Below are 18,440 nucleotides of genomic sequence, written 5' to 3' on the forward strand. Positions count from 1 at the left end.
ACTGCAGGGTCTCCCAGGTTCAAGACATAATCAGTGTTATTGCCACCAAACTTTGATATCCTGTTCTGTTTTTAACGGGTTTCCACTTTGTTCTTTTCCAATCAAAATTGTAGGAGAAGTTTCCACCCTATATTCTTAAGCAAATACATGCAGGCAATTTCAGGTATACACTCTCAGCTGAATGCACATGCCTAATGGCTTTTGTATCCCCTAGCACCTTTATTTTCTAGACCTCTAGTTAACAAATAGATTCCATTTTGTTGGGCATCTGCTCAGTAATAGATCACAAATTCCGTCAAAATGTGGTATGAACAAAACAAAAATGGCGCATGAGTAGATAGCCGAATGTGTCACTGACGTTCTTACCACATTTTGACGTCTTCCGTGATTTATTACTGAACAGACGCACAGCAACACGGAATCTACTTGTTTTATACAATAAAGAATCAAAAATAATGTTAAAGGCATTATCTATGCGTCTGTCCTCCAAGAGACCAATCCAAATGAGAGAATAATTTGACTTATTGCTGCGGAGCGAGCGTAGCGAGCGAGCAGCAACATAATCAGGATTTAAGAAGAATGTATAGAAGGGGGTACGAATTCTCAAATTCATCACTTTTTACCAGAGTTCATTGCATTTAACCAGAGTGTACTGCGCCACTTTTTATCAGAGTGCCGCGTTGCGCCACGAACAACACGAGGACGTCTACGGCTCGACCGAGCCGTCACCCTTTTCGCGCGGATTCCAGTGAGAAAGATTAGTGGTTATGTTTTGCTTTGATTTGCCTGTAAAACGATGTGAAGGAGATTGTGCCCGGCTTTCACAACTCTTGCTTTTGTTCTTAATGCAGTATGTGAAAGTTTGTAAATCTGGACGATTAATTGTGACATCTTAATTTTAAACTTAGTACTGTATGTCATTTCTTAGCAGTCTCACCTCCTTGGCCGAATTCTTAAATGAAGAGAAATCGTCGTTACTAAAGCTTGTAGAATATTAAAACAAACGAAACCCGTAGAACACGCTGCTGTCCTATATGCTGCAATCTATTCCTTTTCATCCAAACATGAATTTAAGCTAAAGCTTTATCATCTTCGCACATCGTGATGGACGCGTACTCGACACATCTGGCAACATACATGAGACATTTAATGCGTATCAGTACAGAATCACTGTGTAAAATATGTCACTCCCAACAGAATGTACCGCAGCATTATTATCTTTTAGATACCCTAGTAATATTGCATAAAGTACACTGTTTAGTACCCAACAAAAGGTAGAAGCACTCAGATCTGTCAGCAGAATTTCCAATTCTGTCTTTTATTAATCAACAGGACACATGAAACCAAATACAATGTACTGAAATTAATTCTATCACTCTTAGAATTCACTTCCAGCAGCTAAATGTACATAATAGAGAATCTTTTAAAAGGTAGCAATTTAAGTTCTCCCTTGACCTGGCACAGAAAGTGCACGTAGAATTAAGATTTTATTTTGAAAATTCATAGAAGAGAATCATGATAGTCAGCTATTGGTGTCACATGGAACCAACTCAAAATACCATGGCAGTGTGGGTGACAAGATATTACCATTGATATCTATTAGTCCTTCTTTATTGAAATATATTTCCTCCAGCCTGTTTGTTCTGGTAAGTCTTTAGGATTAGGCGGAACGTCTGGAATTTCCTGATTAGGAAGAATTATTGAAAGTCATTACAGTTTGGTTAGATAACTACTTTTCCATGTAGTATTCTATAGCCAGAATCAATTTGCACCACATTTGCTAGTATACCGTAAACTTCCAAAAGTAACAACTCCCCCCAAAAGTAACATCAAAAAATTGTGGCCGCTAAAAAATCCTGAAAGGAGTGACCCCCTGTGAAAGTACCAAGCCTCCAAAAGTAGCGAGCCCACTCCAACCCCTCCGCTGCCTTGTTAAGAAAAATGAAACCAAGGTTCGTAGTAAATATATATTTTTCAAATCAATAGTCTAGTGAAAGCTGGACAAATTGAAGTTTTGTCTTTGGTTTGGTTTTGGTTTTGTTTTTGATTTAAGGCAATCTACAACAAGGGAAGGTATTGCTTATATCATGAAGAATTGTGAAATGCCAATTATTGCTTTACCGGTAAATGTTGTGCTGGGTTGAAACAGAACCCATGGAATTTTCTACAAGTAACAGGAATGTACTATAGGAAACTTTGATTCAAATTAGCATCATTTTCGACTGAAGCATATTAGAACTCACCCAGCATACCCACATATAATTTGTTACAGCAGACTACTAAATGTAGCAGTACGTCATGAAGTAGACACAGTTTACGGTATGTGACAAGCTTTCCTTGCCAACCACTGACAACACGATCTAGAAATGAAGTGCCCACCCATATGGCAGCAACATAGATGCAAATTGGCATGAAGAATTGTAATTCATGTTTGAAGACCTGTTTTTTACGAATTTCCCCTTTTTTTTGCTTTGTTTTTTTGTTTTTATTTTGTAAGAAAACAGCTCATTTGTACCAAATTTATTGCTTCCCAAAAGTAATGACCCCTTGAAAGTAACAACCCTCTGAAAGTAACCAGCCCTAAAAGCTGCTAATTCCGAAAGTAAGGTGGGTTGTTACTTTTGGACGTTTACGGTAACCAAACAAAGACTTTGGGTATGCAAGTCAATTCTACATCAGTGTCGCATTGAGAGTCCTCCAGCTCCCACCCCTCAAGAACTAACATGTCATACAGTGAAACACAGATCCTTAGGGTCACCTCCATAATATGTATCTAGAATCTAGAATCCAAATAATCTCTAACTCAATAACACAGACATCATCAGATGGATACTCCCAGCTCATGCCCTTCCATGCTCATGGTAAATAGGTTTTACTGTTTTTCCAAAACACAACTTTCATAACATTAGCTTGACAAGCTTTCAAGATATTAAAGATGATTGCACTTTCATACACAACTATGAAAATAAGGCCTGCAACATGACCAGCTCCCAGTTGGCTTGACTGCTCAGTTGGGTCTACGAATACATGTAATCTCAAACCCAGACCCTCCACAGCCAAGCAGAAGGGTTATTTCACTTTTCAGGATCAAAAAGAGTGAGATCTGGGTAAAAGATTAGGTAAACGACTGCACCAGTATCGCAGAGGTCAGTATCTCCTCCACAGAGGCTACTTGGGAAAAGGGGAAGTCTCTGTGGAGGAGGGAGGTATGTATTCAAATCCTGATTTTATTTGAAGTTTTAATTTCACAACTGCCCAAAAACAAGACAAGCAATAAAAAACACATAAATCTTACAAGACTTGGTTTGTAGTACAAGTGAACTGCCTGACTTCCTGCCAATCCTGTAGCTAGGCTTGCTGCGAAGAATGTCAAATATCTAGACCACGATACTCCAGCGGGCATGGTGTGTAATGAAACAGTTCCAAATGTTTATTGTTGTGCTGTTACGTTTTCCTTGTCTTGTTGTTCTTGTGCCCTTCGTTGCAGTTGTCTTTCTGACTCCTTTCTAACATAAACGTCATCTGTTAAATTAAATAGAAAGAGAACAACTATCATGCCCAGACAAAAATACCGGAGCATTTAACGATAAAGGAATAAGCAAGGCTAAGCTCGATTAGGCTTGCATAATGATAAAGTTTGCTAAAAAAAACTTACAGAAAGTCTCTCTTCCTATGCGAACTTTTATCATAAAGAGTTCAATGCCGGCTCCAATGAAGAAAAACAATGGCAAGAACCTATATACACCAAGGCGTCGTTTAATCCCCGCTAGTTTTTCGAACAACATCACATTCCAAAAGCAAAACTCTTGCAATTGGTAATATTTCAGGAGCATTCGTCCGCCATGTTGAATTGGTAACCGCTGGCTTTAATACTGCAGACGCAAAAATTTACAACCTTTTCCCCAGGGCCTTCTCCTCGATGATATTTTGAAAAGTGGACAAGGCCCTGGGGACGAGGTTGCATCAAGGTAAACACTCCAGCCGGCTAGGAACCCTCAATCGTATAATACAGAATGCAGAATCAAGAAGAATCGCTTCGTTACAGTCCATACTTGTAAGTGGAATGTAAATGTATGTAGATATATTTTATTATATTCACTCCAGAGGTCGCTTATTGGTCGATATATGGATCAGATAGATACATTTATACCTAATATCACTCATGAACGATCATGACTAAACTATGAAGATGTGTACGACACTGGCTGGTTCAAGAAAACTAACGAATCATTTTTAGTCGTTAAGTTTCTTTATATGTGCCTTTATGTTAGGAATATTTTTCACCTTAGACATCAAAACCTTCATCGAGCTAAAATTCTCATATTAAACAGCCTATTGAATAGGTAACTGCTGAAACCTCACGTGCTCTGGTCATTCATATTTACAAAGTAGCTGAATAGCAGCAACTTACCCCATACTAATATTATTTATTTTCCACTTCTTCAAATCACATTAAAAGCATCAATCCATTAAGTCAAAATAACGAAGATCAGAAAGAAACGACCTTGAACGTAACTTGACTTGTTGTACATGTAATTATGCGAAACATTTTGAAAATAACAGATGTAATATGCTAGCTGAACCAATATAATCTGATATGAACCTAACATAAAAAAGGAAAAATATCAGTTTGCTTTGCAACATATTTTAAACAACATTTATCCCCAATTTTAAGATAGATCAGCTATCTGAAAAATTGGAACTCTGAAAGACAATAGTGAGAAGAGAGAAAGTATCAAGGTTTCTTATTTACAGTTCAAAGCAAAACCATACATAAACAGCGCTAGCTTTACAGAAAACAGTACTGTCAGAAGTAAGCATATAGACAGTCACCAGACTTTCAACACAGGCAAGGAAAGTTGTGTGAGTGCTGAAGGCACAAGCCTCTAAAGGGCTCTGGGGGCATATCTCCCCACACTCCTAAAAAAAAAAAAAGGGGGTGGGGGAGTGGGGGGGTCCTGAAGCACCCCCAGAAAATTTTGAACATCTCAAGAACACGTCTAGCTATGTGACCTTCTGTGGGAATTGTATTCGACTATACCTCAAAATGGACATGTTTGTGGCTTCCTCTTATAGGTCCCCTCCTTGGTGACACAATTGAAGCTCCTCTTTTTAATTTTAAATACGGCAATGCCCAGACCTTGTTTATCAAATTAATACTTTTGTGCCCGAAGAGCTTGTGCTTGTTGTGCCATACTATGTGAGGATGGGAATTACAACATTATGCAGGTCATGTATGGTTATTTATCGGTGATAATTTATATATAATACTTTAACATAGTCAATAATTTTATAAAATATTTATTTAATGATATGGGGAGCAAGAAGCATTTGGCTTTTGTAAGCATTTTGGCTTTTTTATGGCATTAGTGGTTAGTGCTTCGAGCAGTTCGGATATCCAGGCATTTCTCAGTACACAATTATTTAATTGTTACTGCTATTATTGGCCCTTCAGGGTCCATCTCACCACTAAGGGCAGTCAGCTTTTTTGGTTGCTGCCGGCTTCGGCCCAGTGTTAGCAATGGTCAGGGGTCTTCTCTGTTGCTCAGAGTTTGGGTATTTTAATCAATAGATTATAGGTTAACCATTAGGGAAAAAACTTTTACCTTGCTTCAAAAATATTTATTATTTATTTCTAATTGATTATTGATGTGTAGTATAAAGAAATCACAAGTGGAGCAGAGTGATCAGGAAGCTGGAGGTAGTAGTGATGCCATCAATTTAGAAAAGCAAAATCAGCCAGGAAAATCTCCTAAGAAACCAAGGCGAGCAATAAAAAGATTTGGAGAAATGTCTGAGGAAGATGTACTGAAAATGAAACTACCTGAACATCTGGATTACAATTTGGATATTTTATTTGTAAGAAAATTACAACTTTGAAAATTTATATTATTTATCTTGTCATTTTCAATGTTATTTGTAGCGTCTGAATCTAGGACTGATCACACCAGGTGGGAGTTTGCTTGGTCCACAGTATATCCTACATGTAAAGAAATACATTTCATCAGGATTTTAATTTAGTTTCATGCAGCTAAATGTAATTTAGGCAAGAAGGTTATATAATCTCTAGATTAAAATTTCCAGGCCCCAGTTGTTCAAACGGTGGACAATACTACCCACCGGATAAATGGCTATCCATCGAATAGCCTACATGTAGTTCATTTTACCAACACTTATCCACTGGATAGTGATTTCTCTGGTGGATTGTGTTATCCAGCCTTTGAACAACTGGCCTGAGGATGTTTGGTTTGAAGAGTAAAACACCTTGTTGCCTTTAACTTTATGATAAGTGTAGCAGTCAAATTTTGCAGTTTGGTATTTTTGTATATAGGTAGGAATAAATCCAGGATTGATGGCAGCTTATAAGGGACATCACTATGCTGGAGCAAATAATCATTTCTGTGGGTAATTTTCTTTCTTGCTTTATTATTAAATTTAACAATTTCTTTTGAGGTTAATTGCCATAGATAATTACAGTAAGTTGTAACTCACGTATAAACTTCTCCATTCCCAGACATCTTGAATGAAATCTTAGCAGAATCATGAACATTAATGTCAACAAAAACAATAAATTTATTTTGCATTAGAAACAATGAACTTTCACAACTGACACTCAAGAAAAACCTCTTTTGGCAGTCTAATTGAAATCTTCTGCAGCTACTTTGTGAAAGTTTAACTAACTGTTTAGCTTCATACACATTTATGACAAAATTTATTTACTGTGGCATAATTATATAGATGGCGATGTTTTACATGATATTATAAAGTGAACATCCATTGTCTTTGAAGTCACTGCCTAATTCAAGCAGTTGATTGGCAAGGAGGGTATTAACTACAGTCGAACCTGTTCTAATGGCCACAACGGTAACGGCCACTAAAACGCGTCCTAATCGCTAAAACAACCTCTCGACAATGAGCAGTCAATTAACAACCGATGAACAGTGTATACAAAACCCAATTTTTTATTGTAAAAGGTCACGAACCTTGTCTCTGTTTCTATTTAGTTTTTGTTCTATTAAAATATTTTGCTTGTGTTATATTCTTATATGCCACAATAAGCATTTTTTAAAAGACAAAAATGTTGCATCCCCCGAAAAATGACAGGTGTTATTAATAACAACCTACCTCCCCATAACGGCCACCTGGCTATAACGATCACTTCCCTCTGTCACCAAGGTGGCCGTTGTGGAGAGGTTTGACTGTATTACAAAGATCTATCAATAGACCAGGGAAATTTGTCTTCTTATTGTTAAACACAACGATTTCGCCTATATTGTTTGTCTGATCTTAAAAAGTCCGTGTTGCCGCATCCGTCCGTGAGATCTGGAGCTGAAAGTAAAACGTTTTAATTATATTTTTAATTTCGTTTGCATTTGCTGTTTACTATTCTAGCTTAAAAGATCATAAATAAAAATGTAAATAAAAGTATATAAACTAGCTTGCTACAAGTATAACAACAAACAATCAGTTCTGGAAGCAAAATTGAAAACGCAAAATATGCTGCCTATAAATGTTTGTTTTACAGGGCGCTGCCTTTATGAATCAGGCCTAGTGCCAGAGAAACTGACCCATCTAGACGATGTAAGATGTCCATCTTATGGAATAGGATTAACAAACATGGTTGAACGGACAACAAGAGGAAGTGCAGACCTTTCCAGGTGAAACACCAAAAATGAACCCAAATAGCAAACGTTACCCGAGATTAATTAAGCAACACGGCATGCAAATCTTGAACAAACTAAATGAGGAAGGGGTGTAAGGCAAGATTTGTGACTTCCTGATTGGCCATAATGTGACCCGTGGATTAAAACGCGTTGCAGTCGACTTCTGTGGTGATCGATGGGTACTCCGTAAAACGCGTAAATTCGAGAATCGTGAAAACGACATTTGAATCTTGACAAGACCCCTTTAACCCCACCTCAGCTTCCCCTTTCCATCAAAAAGTGACAAAAGCACGCTGCAAACAGGCTGCGTTGCACTCAATTGCCAGAAGAACTCTGAAAGTTATGAACAATCCATTACGCAATACGCCCTGAATAACGTTTTTTCTGTCATTTTATAGACAGGAAATGAGAGATGGCAAGGACGAACTTATACGAAAAGTGGAGCAGTACAAGCCATTGATAGTTTGTTTCAATGGAAAAGGTTTGTATTACACAAAAGATGTTGAAGCGCCAAGTACACATAATTTAGAACAAACAAACAGACAAGATATTCCTCTTGTGGGATAGCATTTTTGATTGTGTCTGGCCATTTAAACATCAAATTTAACTTAACACACGGGTAGTATTTGAAACAATCATGATGTAGAAACAAAAAAGCCATTGAAAAAAAGGCAACTACTTTGGTTTTGGTGAAAAAAAATGTTAAAATAATAATAATAATAATAATAATAATAATAATAATAATAATAATAATAATAATAATAATAATAATAAAAACAGGTCTGCCATTTCGGGTCTTGGTTATCTGCAGGTTACCATTTTGAAACTTACATTGCCACGAAATCGACATAATGTAAAATGGCGTCACACTGGAAAAATTCCAGCATGTTCATATTTGTAGCATGATCGTGCAAATTCGCAATTATCCGTGTTTTCGTCATGATATCCTGCGATATCACGCCACTGACCTGATATGTCCACGTAGATACGGGTAGATACGGTAAATACCTAATCATACTTTTTTGGCAGGCTGACGTTTTGGTACGTTTCGGCATTATCTGATCAGTATGTTTAGTCTGCATACGAGCCAAGCTGAAGTTTATCCCGGTTTCTGTAGCATGGAGCGACTAAGAGTACTTCTACTCCCCCCTGGATGGGATGCTAGTCCATCGCAGAGTTATCGCTCTGCATGGGTGGAGAGAGCCATTGTCACGGCTCCGGAGACGAGCGCATTAACCACAAGGCCACCTCGCCTCCCACATTTTTTACTTATTGGGTAGAAGTAATGTACTGAAATGCTTGTTTTCAACAGTAATCTACGAGTTGTTCTCTGGATCCAAGTGTACAGTTGGTCGTCAAAAAGATCCTATACCTGGAACTAACACGGTAAATATGACTCTAGATATAATGCTGTTCGAGGCTTGTTTCTTAGAACAACAGCTGTCAAGGTCACCACAAGGCACAGAATATTTAAAACATAATTTTTGATCTGCAGGTTGTTTATGTGATGCCTTCCACATCCGGCAGAACACAAACATATCCTCGCGCGACTGACAAGATTCCCTTCTTCGTGGAGTTAAAAACTCTTCGAGAAGAAGTAAAGAGAAAGAATGCGGATACGTGTATTGGCAAACAATGAAAAATCGGAACCAAAAAAATACAATTACAGTTGGACCCCGCTAATTCGAACTCAAACCCTTTTCCCATGGATTGGTCCCCTGGTTTTGTTTTTTTATTTTTATTTTTGGTCGTTTAGTATCGGCTATTTTAGAACCCACGCTGTTTGGATCTTTTTTTTCTATTTACCCTCAGAATTTAAAATAGCGGGGATCAACTGTATCACGTTCAAGTCAGATAAACGAAGCGGCTAGTCCACGTTTATTTAATAAAATTTAATATTATTTCAATGATGAAAGAGTCATGGCTAAAAAATATGAAATAATGTTTTTATTGTTACGAAGTACTCAACTAGATATCTGTAGGCGCAGCAGATATAAATTCATGATGTGAGGTTTACCAGTACAGCTCAACCGGTACTTGCCTTGTATACTCCTGTCTACCTTGCGTATTCGTATTTATTTTAGACCACCATATCATTTATGAAGCAGAATCGTCTGATATACATAGCTTGACCCGTATTTTATGTACTATTTGTATAATATATTTATTTTGACCAACGTATGATATATAACTTTGTCAGCCCATGGCATGTATGATGTTAGCGGATAGGAAAGGGGAAAAACAGCGATAATTGATGTAGAATCAGAATCCATTGTTATTACGTACTATGTGTTGTCCTTTCTGAGGAAGCTTAATAAAAACAGTGATGACGTGACGGCTACCGATGCTAGTGTGTTGGTTGGTAAATTAATTGGTTACCACAGGTATCCCAAACGTGTCAGCGTCGTTATGTTACGTTATTATATGACTAGCTCCGTGAGCGGGCAAAGTGAACAAATCCTGCGCTGTGATTGGCTACCAGAGCTAGCAAGATGGCGCTATCTTGCCCTATCGCCGGGACTACCCGCTGTGTCCCGCAAGAAAAATTACCGCGAGAGCCACGTAAATCCTTTATTGACCAAGCTTGTTCGGTCAAGATGGCTGGATATTGGCCTCGTCTTTTTTTGCGTGTTTATGGACCGAGACGGAGTCGAGGTCCATAAACATACAAAAACAGAACTTGGCCACTTGACTGAGCAGGCTTGGTCAATAACAAATATATATTAATTACGGAATAACGTAAAAATAAGGTCTGTATGGGAATGTAATGAACGTATTCATCAGCGATAAACACCGCTTGAAAGCGTTGCATATCTAGTGTATGTCGCGTAACACAGCAAATGATCAATAGACACGTAAGAAAGTAACTGGAGTAATATTAGAGGATGCTCTGATAAATGTTACAAAACAAAAATGATTTCCTACTGTTAAAAACTTAAATCAATTCAAAGAGTATTGGAACTACAGACTAGTCAGTTTGAGACTATAGCTCATTACTTACCGCGACAGAACCATAAGAAAGAACGGCACATGGCCCAGCACGGGAAACCCACAATGCAAAAAGAGCCAATCAGAAGAGCTTGCGATTTCAAGACAAAACCCAACGGCCGCAAAAACGATGACTCACTCGTCGATTCTCATTTAAAACGGCCTAAAACATTGACGTGCTCTGAAGACATCAAATCCTCTTTATACTAAAAAGGAAAGTAGTAATATGAAGATACCATTTCGGCCAGTGGGAGCGTCTTTTTTTAACGGAGCTCAGTCACTGTATTTTGAGTTATTTTGGCCACATACAAAATTACCTTTAAATGGTAAGAAACCTGAAAATAACAGTTTATTAAGATAGAAAAACACCAAAGGGATAATGATAAACCACAAAGGAACAAGGATGGCTAAGGATGGAGAAGATTGACACGGATTGCAAACGACGAATTTGAAAAATTGAGGCTAAACTTTTCAATATGCGTAAACCGTGTTTGGACAGCGCGGGAAACAGCGAGGACGTCACGTGACCAAACGGGTTGGTGAGGAGGACAAGCGAACGTCACGTGAGTGAATAGTAAGGTGGCTGTTATATTGCAGCCTTTGTGGCTTTTAAGTTTACTACAACAACGTGAGCTATCGTTCACATCCTCAAGACCAAAAGGAAATATTTGCAACAGAAACGAAAACTGCGACGCTCCCTATTGATAATAACACGCCATACTCAGTGAGTTTAAGCGAACATTTGGAGAAATATAGATATCGAGAATTATTAGATTTAATTAAGTGAGAGTTTTTCTGTTTCCCAATGCGTGGTTTTAGCGCTTTGTAAATTCCGTGAAGCTTATATGCTTAGTTCACCATTCTATATTGTTTTCCTAAAAGTCGTGTAGTTGCCTGAGAATGTCATGAGACCTGCCAAACGGCTGTCTGAAAAGGCGCCAAGCAAGTTTCAAAAACAGCAGGTCAGCCACGGATCAACAATAAGGCACCAGTTACTTTAGCAATTGAACAATACTTTAGCTCTTATCTTATCACTGACTATTTAAACAAATGCTGAGCAAAACAGATCAAAACTGACTCTGCTTCTACTACTTGCTTATTTAAATCTTTAATGCATTGTTTTCAGCGGGCTAGCCGTTTGTGATTTTAAGTTACACGCGGTTGGAATTTCAAGAGGGAATTTAATTTTGCTGTTAATGTTTTTGAAGTCCGGCTGAAATCAGGTAAGGCAAAAGTATCTTTGTTGGTCATACATAGAATATTGATTTTGGCTGGGTGTAATATTATATTCCAGGAAAGTTCGACGTTTGATCGATCACAAATCATTTAATCTTTAAGCGCCAGTTCTTTTACTAGAGCTATACTGATCGACTTGGTGGTGAAATAAAAACTGCCAAAAAAAAGTTCAAATGGGTCTCAAATTTCAAATTCTTCGCGAGTTATATGATATAATATACCTCGGTTATAAAATGATACGAAAGTCAATGAGCGCCGTATTCTTTACAAATATTGAACCAGTCAATAATCGAGCAAACTAAAGAAACGTCACATGCATCTGCTAACTTTAAAGAGTGAACTGTCGGATTCTTCTTCTCGTAAGACAAGATTTCTTGAATTCGGTGAACAGACTTCGTTTTGAAAATTGGCACGATACATAGATTGCTCACAGAGCTTTACGACCCAACAAAATGTCGAGGACTAACAATTATTTTGCTTGACCCTCTTGCGTGGTAACAGTCATATTTGAAAGTTGAAGGTTTTGCATCAATGGATCAGAATAAGTAGGTAGACTTCAGCTCTATCGATTAGATGATCCGATATAGCCATTAATACAGGTCACTTACTATTTATGATTATTTAGAGAGCTTGTTGTTTTGATTGGTTCTCATGTTTGTCGGTTTACTGATGTTAGCATGACTCACTGACCGACTTCACCTTTTCTCAGACTTAGCCTTTTTTGAAATATTGTTTAATTTGTTGAATAATATATCGGACAGTGACCTATTGCATGGTCATTGGTGCCCACAAATACTGCAAGTCTGTTTCTGAGACAATTTTAAACAAACGATGATATTGTAAAATCCAAAACGTCGTGTAACTTGGCAATGGATTTGGGCGGTTAACCTAGGGATACCTTATGGGATTTGAATTAATCGCTTCAAATTTTCGCGGCAAGGGTTTTGTCCAACCCTATCCTTTGGCTTTCGTTCTTCGTCTCTGTTAACCTGTTACAGGCATTAAATCAGTTGGTGATCAGCGCGAAAACGGCGAGAGACAAAAAAGGACTAAAATTTTAAAATGCTTCCCAACTAACTGAACCCCTAGAAGAGGCTAGGTCTTTGACACGTACCCTGGGAATCTCTAGTGAGTTAGATAACTCCATCTTCCACACCCTAAATTCAGTCTCAACATAGGATTTGGTTCATCAGAGCTAGTTATATAATAAGGGTCGATTACCAGTCAGTAAACGAAATTTAGACAACATTTAAAGCAGGTTTAAACAAAAAGCTTCACGTATTACACTGCAGTCTACGTAAAGTGTTGCTTATTATTACACCAATTACTTCAATCACGTGATGCCATTTAACCTCTGTCTCGTTCATTATGAAGTCTAGCGCAAAACTCATTTCCACCACTAAATCTAACGTAGACCTCGTTTAAATCAAGTCTATAAATTGCGATCTTTGTATTGCCACTTAATTATTGTCTTGATGTACCACTAACTGCTCAAAAAACAATTTTAAGATAAACCAATGCAATCCGCAAAATAATCGTTAATTCGATAGATGCCATGCGTAACAGTTCATAATGAAACCCCACACAAGCAGTATTTAATAATGAACAAGGTTTATGTTACAATAACTCACACCTGTGGTTAAGAAGACAAAGCTCACTCGCTTCAAAGCAGTTATCAAATGAACCATGCACTAAACCCAATGATTCTACAATAAGGTCGCAGTATTTCTATTATGTTATTATGTTCAGTCTTTTGTTTTGCCATGGCACCGAGGGAAATAACCTACTTATGTCATTTGTTTGCAATGAGGATATTTAACGGGCCGGTTGCCCCGGAGAAGTGACCTTGAAATCCGTTTTCTCAGTCGGACAGGACAAATTTTAGTTCCACAGATAATTCAGTTATCTTAACTAAACTCCCACTAGCCAACTGGTAGGTATACAATCCTGCAAACTTCTTTAATATTTACACCACCAATGGGTGGAGTGGATTTTTCATATTATGGAGGTGGCCATAGAGAGATAGAGATTATATGAATTCTGGTTTTCTGGGATTACGTCAGCTGTCTGTCATATAGAGCTGTCGGTTTAGAGAGCTTCGACTGAGCAAATTCAAATCATCGTTTGATAACTTAAATGCCAGTCGGTTTTTGAATTTTGGACATCTTTGACAATACATCGCTATTTCTACCGACGGGTTTGTAGCGTTTCAACGTTAAAGTTGCTGGAATTTCTCGTTATGCGGCATTTCATTCATATAACTCAAAGAATATTGGTATAAGACCGGTATATATTTTTCATATCATGCCACAGTCTTATGAAATAACACCGTCTTATCTCTTCCTTTCCAGGCATGGTTCGCCATCCACCATTACCAGTGCTTTTGTTTGGTTTGCTGTGTGTTGTTTCCTGGGCATTGGGCGATGACGAAGACAATGGTAAGACTCTGTGATATACAAAATGAATCAGTTGTTGTATGATGACTGGCAATTTAAAGCAAAAACCCTGCACTAACAGAAAGGTATACCCACCCCTCCCCCATCTCTCACTCCCCTGCCGAAGCATATCCAATGTTTTATAGCCCAAAGACACGGATCGGAGTATTACATAGAGTTGCCTTAACTTGAAACGATTAAGAGCATTGTTTCTCAGTTTCCCTGTATGGGATGTCAGTGGACCGCATTACGGTTGCCCCTGGTTTTTTGGGGCGCATTTATACTGCTGGATAACAAGGCTCTTTGAGAGCAAATTCTCTTCCAGAAGAACTCTGTCAATAAATCTTACTAAAGGAATATTTACTTTAGCAGCTTCGTATCAATAACACGGCCGGATAACTTTATACCGTGATCACTAATCATATCAACCCAACAAGAGGCTCCGGATGGAGGTCATGTAATCTGAGATTCAATTATATTTTCGGCGATTTTTCAGATATCAGTGAGGCTCGAATATCAGCCGCTGTTCTGGAAAAGAGCCTCCCCCTACCCCCCGAAGAGGAACGTAGACCAGACTCGAAAGAGCGGTGGAAATCGAGACCTATAAATTTCTGAGATTTCAGCAATCAGTTTCAAAACCGTAACCAGTCATTTCTCAGCTGCAATAGTGTTCAGCTTTCAGTTAAACACCATAGACCTTGTAAGCTTGGGTGGTTTGTTGCCCCATTTCAGACCAGGTGACGATACTCTTGAGAATTTTCAAAAAGTCGCGTGCATATGAATGAATAATTTTGAGACGGATAGAAGAGCAATTCTCTAGAGAATATTACGCTTTTTTAAAACTCGTATTGAAAGTTCTTTCTAGACAGAGGAATCTCGGTTATGTTGCTTTTTTACACAGTGTTAAAATATACCATGCAAAGAACTTGTGTTACTTTGCTTTTCGTGTGGGCATTGCATCTTAACTGTTTATCTATTAGTGTTGATATTGCCCTCCAGGTTGTTTCGAGCCACTTGGAATTCAAGCTGGCGAGTTTAACGACGGCGAAATCGCAGCTTCCAGCATGTTAAAAAATTTCACGTCTACGGACGCATGGTGCCCGCCAAAAAACGACGAAAACCAGTATCTGCAAGTGGATTTGTCCAGAAAAACTGAAGTCACAAAGATTGCCACACAAGGGCAGATTGGTAGTAAGGACAGACATGTGAAAACTTATGCGTTATTGTACAGCGATGATGGAAAGAAATGGGAACAATACGGAAATAAAGGAAAGGAAAAGGTGAAGCTACTTTTTAAATGCCGCTAGATTCCAACGGAGAGACCCTCTCCTCAAGGATAAACCTCCCAAATATCAGACACAAAGTCTGTCGCATAATTATCTCTTCCTGTTTTAATTCAGATTTATTGTTAAAGGTAAATATAACTTCCTCTGATTATGAACTTCCCCTGCAGGGCTTGGTTTGTGCCCATAGACTAACATGTAGCTTTTGATGTTCATCATTAATGACTATTGAATGGAACTTATTTTGCGTTTCATACCCTCATAAGTGTAGAGAGTTTTATTCGTTATTCTGATCTCGTACTCACAGCGCCAAAAAAATTACAGACTCAGCCTCTCTTCCAAATATATACCAAAACAGTTTTGAAACGCAAAGCTCCTTCCAATAATACGACCCCCATGTTAAAAGCTTTCTGCCTCCCTGCCCCCCCCCCCCCCTCCACCACTTAAAATAAATCCATCGAAAGAGTCTTTTAAACAGATAAACATGATAGGGCAGGCTTTACTTCTTGTATTGGGATTTTACGGTAATAATCACATAGAAAATTTCACGATAATAATGATTTGATATGTTTAAAATCACATGAAATCAGCATGACTTTTTTTACCTAAAACAATATAACATGATTTACACGTATTCACATTTCTTTGTAGATTTTCGAAGCCAACAAAGATTCGTTCACAGTTCATCATAACAAATTAGAAAAGCCTCTGGTTACAAGGTATCTTCGTATTAACCCAAGGTCATGGGAAAATGCCATTTGTTTGAGGCTTGAGGTATTTGGATGCGATGGTAAGCTTACATGATGTCATTCACAAAGGGTGGAGTTGCTATAGGTCGGCTTGGTCCGTGCTCTATTGTTTTCCTCTCAAAAAAAAAAGGCTGCGTTCAAGCTTTGTGGCCCAGCAGGCTTGCGCGTTTTCTCCGTGTTTTTAATCTCCCTTACTTGTATGAATTGCCAGTCCATTGCAGGGCTCCCCCCCCCCCCCCCCAGTCTTTAGTACTAAGTTGCCAATGTTCATTCATTATCTTTGAGATCAGTAAAGTATCTTGCCTGGTTTGGAGTTAAACCGTTAAATCGGACTTGACCTTAGAAACAGCAAAATCTACGAAGAATTACAACCCTTAAACTCTGTACTTAACAAAAATCCGCCAAGTGTTCATAGTCACATGACTCACGTATAGCAATTCAAATTTTCTGTAAAGTTATGTCCACCACATCAAGAACAAAACACATTGTCCCAAGCCAGGGCTAAAACCAGGACGGCTCAATCCAGGGTCCGGCACCCTGTTGCATTAGGTCATCATGCTTCCCATACCATTCTCACTAACCAGGATTATTTGTCATTCTTTTCAAACCCTTCATATATTAACTGGTAATTCATGCTATACAGAACAGAGCCACTGGGATCGTATTTTACAAGCTCTAATATTCGTCTACCTCAGATGAATTGGTGGTAGCCTTTTATGAATTGAAACCGCCACATTGAAAAATAGCGATATGTAGACTGAGTCTTCCGCACTGTTTTACGCGTTCATTTTCATTGAATTTAACGAAGCTTTCATGGCCTTATAACTTTCTGAATTAAAACCCCAAAATTGAAAAGGAAATGGGAATCGATGATTTTTAGGAAAAGCGAGTGTCTTATATATTTTAACATGCATTTCCATTTAATTTTTACTGTGTTTTTAGCATGCATGACAACAGGTTTAGTAATAACAGAAAAGTGGGTGCGATGAATTACTGTTGTTGTTGGAAATCAAATCAAAATTTGAGGGAAAAAATCAATCCAACGCATAAAAATCATTCAGTGATTGATTGTTTTTACTTTGCAGTGTGAAGACCACGTGATACCGGCCAGGGTCATCTATGTCCAAAGTCCACATCGTGCAAAGATCTTGTCCTCATTTTTAAAACAGAAAATAAAAACCAGAGCGAAGAAGAACATTCTCACCATTAATAATTCAAATTGAAGCTAAGGAAGAAAGAATTCTACAAGCAGTAACATAACACACTTGAAATCTCAATATTGACTTCTAAAATTTGTCGTTATTGTGCAAGAAGTCAAGCTCAGAGCATATCATATCATAGGGTTTTAAGTAAGGGTTTGTTTTTCCATCAAGGATGTTTTTAGCGTTATCTTGTCTTGAGACTGTAATCTGAGGGCTTCCCTTTCGCGCGGTCGTCTTTTTTCAAGCAAGAAATCTTGGATCTATGAAATATCAAGTACACTTGTATATATTTTTAAATAGTTCTAATAGTTGATTAATAGTAAAGTCAATGTAACGATTTTCAACACTCGTGTATCAAGTCTCGGGTGTTGGATGAATGACGAACTATTTTTGACATTTTTTGTATGTAGTTCACGATGACCGCAAGCAATCAAGATGTAATTTTCACTCACAAGAAACGATTCATGTTGTAGACTTGTCCTAAGCTTGAAACACGAGGCAAAGATTTTTTTAAATAATTGCTTACAACACTAAAATTGTTTACAATACTGACATTATTTACAATACCAACTTTGCTTACACTACTAACATTACATGCAAAAACTAAGATTACTTACAATACTAATATTACTTACAGTACTGAAAATACTTAACAGACCGTTTTAAAGCACAGAAAACAGAGCGAACTGTAATAAGGTTATTTGTAAAGTTAAAGAAATAAGTAATACTAACACATCGCTGAAATATTACATTTTTAAACCTTCTGTTGTCTGCTGTCTGTTTTTTTTTTTTTTTTCATGCATTATTAGAGTGAAGTAACAGACACAAAGGTCAATAAATTATTTGAGTCTAACAAACACCACATTAAACATAAACTTAGTCC

The 18,440-nt window shown here is 37.8% G+C and overlaps 3 protein-coding genes across 6 annotated transcripts; 2 read left to right on the forward strand and 1 right to left on the reverse strand.

Moving 5' to 3' along the window:
• Positions 1-1,291: 1,291 nt before the first annotated feature.
• On the reverse strand, positions 1,292-3,871 carry LOC149095884 (ubiquinol-cytochrome-c reductase complex assembly factor 6-like). The gene is made up of 3 exons (XM_089281744.1): positions 3,656-3,871; positions 3,296-3,522; positions 1,292-1,683 (listed from the first exon to the last, which is right to left on the reverse strand). Exons 2-3 carry the CDS (start codon positions 3,401-3,403, stop codon positions 1,600-1,602), a joined length of 192 nt encoding a protein of 63 aa, XP_089137870.1. The 5' UTR covers positions 3,404-3,522; positions 3,656-3,871; the 3' UTR covers positions 1,292-1,599.
• Positions 3,872-3,932: 61 nt separating this feature from the next.
• Positions 3,933-10,005, forward strand: LOC110045865 (G/T mismatch-specific thymine DNA glycosylase-like). The gene is made up of 7 exons (XM_089281721.1): positions 3,933-4,054; positions 5,658-5,859; positions 6,332-6,401; positions 7,526-7,658; positions 8,063-8,145; positions 8,977-9,050; positions 9,160-10,005. The coding sequence occupies exons 1-7, from the start codon at positions 4,014-4,016 to the stop codon at positions 9,301-9,303; spliced, it is 747 nt and encodes a 248-aa protein (XP_089137847.1). The 5' UTR covers positions 3,933-4,013; the 3' UTR covers positions 9,304-10,005.
• A 1,474-nt stretch (positions 10,006-11,479) lies between these two features.
• On the forward strand, positions 11,480-18,322 carry LOC110045848 (lactadherin-like). Of its 4 annotated transcripts, XM_020751472.2 has the most exons (5): positions 11,505-11,875; positions 14,240-14,326; positions 15,323-15,603; positions 16,258-16,396; positions 17,441-18,322. In XM_020751472.2, the coding sequence occupies exons 2-5, from the start codon at positions 14,242-14,244 to the stop codon at positions 17,443-17,445; spliced, it is 510 nt and encodes a 169-aa protein (XP_020607131.1). In that variant the 5' UTR covers positions 11,505-11,875; positions 14,240-14,241; the 3' UTR covers positions 17,446-18,322. The 4 variants fall into 4 exon arrangements, with proteins under 4 accessions (XP_089137855.1, XP_020607131.1, XP_020607132.2 ...); XM_089281729.1 differs by lacking the exon at positions 17,441-18,322 and having other exon boundaries at positions 11,480-11,875; positions 16,258-16,410; XM_020751473.2 differs by lacking the exons at positions 11,505-11,875; positions 17,441-18,322 and adding an exon at positions 13,540-13,821 and having other exon boundaries at positions 16,258-16,410.
• Positions 18,323-18,440: the final 118 nt, after the last annotated feature.

The sequence above is a fragment of the Orbicella faveolata genome, unplaced genomic scaffold (genome assembly GCF_042242905.1).
Source record: "Orbicella faveolata isolate gen_17 unplaced genomic scaffold, um_ofav_v1 contig_48, whole genome shotgun sequence".
In the NCBI taxonomy this organism is placed as follows: Eukaryota; Metazoa; Cnidaria; class Anthozoa; order Scleractinia; family Merulinidae; genus Orbicella; species Orbicella faveolata.